The sequence below is a fragment of the Ictalurus punctatus genome, chromosome 1, assembly GCF_001660625.3.
Source record: "Ictalurus punctatus breed USDA103 chromosome 1, Coco_2.0, whole genome shotgun sequence".
NCBI classification, from domain to species: domain Eukaryota; kingdom Metazoa; phylum Chordata; class Actinopteri; order Siluriformes; family Ictaluridae; genus Ictalurus; species Ictalurus punctatus.
In genome coordinates, this window is record NC_030416.2 from 38,336,568 (window position 1) to 38,341,567 (window position 5,000).

A 5,000-nucleotide genomic window follows, 5' to 3' on the forward strand; every position below is an offset into this window, starting at 1 on the left:
CGTTCCGTTCGGAGGTGAAAGACGATCTTTCATTTCATCTTTAATATATCTTCATGACCAGTAAGAAGAAGAATAAATGAACATTCTCCTTGTACAGAAAGTGTTTATAATACACTTGGAGGTTCCACACAATCCACATCACCTTGGCAACAAAAACACCTACGTTAAAAACGCTGAATGTTAATGACACGGTGTCGCTCGGCAGCGCAACAGCCGCTCATTATACTGGAGTTACGGAGTTATTTCTCCCTGGAGAGCTGATATCCGCACTGCCTCTTTATATCCCTCCAAAATAAGGACAATAAATTTCACAAACTCCCTTAAAACTGATTGTTTTTCTTCCTAAATCTAATCCAACAGGCTTCTTATTGATTAAACATGTGCAGTGTTTACTGGTCCAATCTGACCTTATTTATCTGTTCCTGAGATCTGTGTTAGACCCAGCAGGGCTATTTTACACGGCCCGCTGCAGCTTACACAGAATTAAAGACGTGTTCGCACACGAGGAAGCGCAAACACTGTTATTGTCACGTGTAATTACAATAATATCATCATCAAATTCCCTCGGGGTGCTAAAGAGCGCAGAGGGCCTCTGACGTCGGACGAACAGATTGTGTTGGAGAGAGTGTTCAGTGACGGACGTTAGATTCGTATTTTATTTTTTAATAAGAAGATTTTTAGGTGAAGGCAGCACTAATGTGAGAAGTGAGGGGATGAATGTTCTTACCACGCTAGGATATGAAACGGAGAACACCTTCCTCACCTTCACCTTAACAGCTGTTAAACATCTGCCCAGATGCAGCATTACACCTGTTTCCAGATGGAAACTGCTGAAGATTACTATCACGTTTCAGCTCGCTTTCATGTCACAAGCGAAACACAAATGTATTTAAAATAAGGAAAGAAAGAAATACCTATGGAAGCATGTTTCCATCACGGAGAAAAAAAAGGTTATTGCGACTTTATTTCTCACAATTACCAGTTTACATCTCTAAAAAATGTCAGAATTGTGAGACATTAAATCAAATCACAAGAAATAAAGTCACAATTGTGTGATATAAAGTCGCAGTTGCCTTTTTTTATATTTAACAGGCTTCCATAAACACCAGCAAGTTCAGTTAAAGTCAGAGTTTAAAACAGAGCTGCAGTCACGGACACTGACGGTTGTTACACACTCACCTACTAGTTAGTTAGTTAGGTAAAGTTACTACAGGAGGTTATTACTAGTTAGCTTAAAACTCTTTACACTGTATGAGGTGCTGTTTGTGTACCAAATTCCTAGAATTCCACATGAACGTTCCAGCTGCATTACCTGCACGGTCTCTGGCTTTACAACCAGCCGAGTTCATTACGATCTTTAGGAAACGAAACAGCGCGTTGTGACATCTCTCATTTCTCTACAACCGAATTGGTTCACTAATTAAATTTTTAAAAAACACTAAATACACAAATATATATTTAAAAAACTAACAAGAAATACACACAAATAAGGATAAAAAATACAGACAATAATTTATCTGAATTTTGTGATTTCTTTGTTTAAAAATAGCCAAATACGTTTGTTTTGGTCAAGAAATAAGGAAATACTTGATTGAATATTACAGTTAATTGAATCTCCAGCTTCAGATCAAGTAAACTTACAGGTATCATAGACTAATGTGTCAAAATAGAGTATTTTAGGGAATTTTAACTGTTTCTGGAGTTCAGGGTCTATAGTGTACTGTACTGAAAAGTACCATAAAAGACCCTTAGGTACCCTGAGGTATTAGACAAAAACAACCTGAAAAATGCTGCAGCTGATGTTCTTGCATTAAGATAAATAAATATACAACATTTCATTTAAATACACAAAACATTTTGTGTAAAATTGAGTGTCTATGTAAATATTCTGAGAATGAAAACAGTTGTATTTCTGGACAGTAAGGTCTCAGTCTGAACCCAACACTGTAATCTCTTTTTACACATGACCGCACGGCTAAAAATAACACACAAACACACACACACACACACACACACACACACATTCAAACCCACCAAGCAAAACCACAACAACAATAACTGAGCAACACACAGTAGAAAGAAATCTGAGAGACAACAACAAACGAGAAGTCTGAGTGCAGGACAGAGAAGTGTTTAATCAGATATAAGCTCTTATCAGTCCTGTAATGTGTGTTCTGACTGAACTGCTTCAGGATCAAACAACAACAAAAACAGTCAACACTGTGTGTTAGAAGTGTTCCAGTGACGTTTGTGGAATCTAAAACAAAATAAACAGGACATTTGCGACAGATTCCAGTTTCAGGTGAGGATTTCTCATGCAGCTGAACACTACAAGAGTGTGTGTGTATGTGTGTGGTGTGTGTTTAACACACCCTGTGAAGAAAGAGTTATATGACTCAAGGTGTGTGTGTGTGTGTGTGTGTGTGTGTGTGTGTGTGGTTAAAGTTCAGTGATGTGCTGCCCCACATCTGTCCTATCACACAGCAAATATGCACACACTGTATAATTACTCTTTCTCTGTATCGTACACGCACACACACACACACACACACACACACACACACACACACACACACACAGAGTGATATTATATAGAAACTAAAGATGAGTGAGTGACGTTTAAACAATAATGAGGGAAACCTGAAAAGCATCACAATTTGTCTAAAGTTACTAACTTTTTAGTAACTAGTTTTTTTTAAGTTCCTAAAGTTACAAGAATGACTAAAGTTACTAACGATAGCTGAGTAACCGTTATTAATGTTTGTTTGTTTTTTAAAACAGCTGGTTAAAGTTACTAGAATTATTATAAGTCAGGTTGCTAAGTTAAGAAATGTATTATAATATTTAAAGCCAGCTTGCTAAGCTAAAGCTACTAAAGTCTGTGAGGTAACTACATTTTACAGAGGTTACTAAAGCTGTGTGTGTAACGTTAATAAAGTTCTAAAAGCCAGCTTGCAAAGTAAATAATGTTACTAACATCACAACATGAACAACTTTGTAAAGTTACTAAAATTATTAAAGCTAGCTTTCCAAAAAGTTACTAAAGTTATTGATTTGGTTTTTCACAGTGATGTCTGTTGGTAAACGAGAGCGTTTAGCTGTACTCGTGTTCGACGCACGTGAATGGAAGTGAGGTTTGGCTGAACGCGCGTCGTGATGACATCACATGACGCGTCTCGGCTCAAATCTGCAGAAAATCTGTGGTAATTTTCTCCTCAGAATATTGTGGTTTGTTTGATTTTGCATTAATTTCTGCGATCACAAAATCGTGGCATCCTGGAGGGACTGACTAAAGCTAGTTTACTAGGTTAATAAAGTTACTGAAGTTACGATCATACTGTTTGTATTAGTTATTAAGGTATTAAGACCAGCATGATAAAGATACTGAATCTGGCTTGTTATTAAAGTTATTAAAGCTAACTTTGTAAGTTAATAATGTTATTAAAGTTATAAAAATGAACAGCTTGATAATTGTTAGTAGTTACTATAAACAGTTTTATAAAATTCCTAAAATTATTCAGATCCAGCTTGCTCAAAACACTAAAGTTATTAAACCAGCTAGGAAAAGTTCTAGAATCTTTTTTGATAAAGTTACTAAATTATTATTTTTTTTAAACTACATTGTTAAAGTTACTCTAGCTTGGGAACCTCACTAAAGTGACTAAAGCCAGTTTAGTAAATTCATTGTAAAGTTACTGAAATCAATTTGGTAAATCTATTAAAATGGTTAAAGCTAGCTCAGCTAAGCAACTTCTTAAGTTAATAATGTTACAGAAACGACTTTGTAAGATTACTTTGTAAGATGTTACTAAAGCCGGTTAAGTGACAAGTTACTGAAATCAATTTGGTAACTGTACGGAATATTGTACAGCCAGAGTTGTAAAGTAATTAAATAAATTATTAAATGTGGTTGTTTTTCAGCTTAAGTTACTCAAGTTACTGAAGCCAGTTTGGTAATGTTACTAATGTGATGTAGATGATTGGTATGAACACACTGGCAATTAGTAACTCTGTACTACACAGTATTAGTGCTGTATGGTGTTCTAAAAGACAGTGAGAGAGTGAGAGAGAGAGAGAGAGAGACACACACATAGAGAGAGAGAGAGTGAGACAGAGAGAGAGAGTGAGATAGAGAGAGAGAGAGTGAGACAGAGAGAGTCAGTGAGAGAGACAGAGAGAGAGAGACAACGAGAGAGACAAAGATACAAAAACAGAGAGGAACAGACTGTGTGACTGAGTTGCACCTGAACTTCTACTGTTTACACATGACAACCTTCAGACCTTAAACACACACACACACACACACACACACACACACACACATTTCAATACATTTCAATGCATTTCACAGCATAAAAACCCAAAGGTCCAAAAACCAAGTTCACGTACCCTGGTCACCCACTAACACTAGCTCTGTAAACATGTGAGATATGAGCTGATAAACTGTTGTAGAGGGCATTGTGGGTAATCTACACTCCTGCTGTGTAATGGTGTTAATAGTGCACAACACACACTAATGCTAACACTAACGCTTTACAGATGAGAGAATACATGTAGTACACTGTTGGATCCTGAAACACACACACACACACACACACACACACACACACATACACACACACACATTTACTCACCATCTCATCAAGAGCGTAGCGCAGGAGTCCATGTTCATAAAGAAGGAAGAATCGTCTTTGCCATTTCTGAAAAACACACAAGCGATCAGTGTGTGTGTAACCAGCAAACTACACAGTACACACTCTCAGGTCCATGTGAGTAACACTGCGACAGCTAATCAAGCTTGCTAAATAATTAGCTAGCTAACACACACTGCTAAATAGTACAGTACATACTACAGGTGAGGGTTTGAGACGTAGCCGTGGTTAGTCATGGAAATGAGGAAAGATGTGTTGTGGCTGATAAACACACTGCTAGTTAGGAATGTCAGCGCTAGTTAGTTAACCCCAATAACCAGTGATAACCGCATGTGACATGGTGACCAA

General features: G+C 37.1%; 1 protein-coding gene across 8 annotated transcripts in view; it reads right to left on the minus strand.

Moving 5' to 3' along the window:
* Positions 1-5,000, minus strand: part of si:ch73-103b11.2 (protein outspread) — a 64,351-nt gene that overhangs the window by 50,804 nt on the left and 8,547 nt on the right. For all 8 annotated transcript variants that reach the window (XM_053684813.1, XM_053684810.1, XM_053684808.1 and 5 more), the window contains one exon: positions 4,635-4,700. In XM_053684813.1, the coding sequence (XP_053540788.1) occupies positions 4,635-4,700 (66 nt within the window). The remainder of the gene's footprint in view (positions 1-4,634; positions 4,701-5,000) is intronic.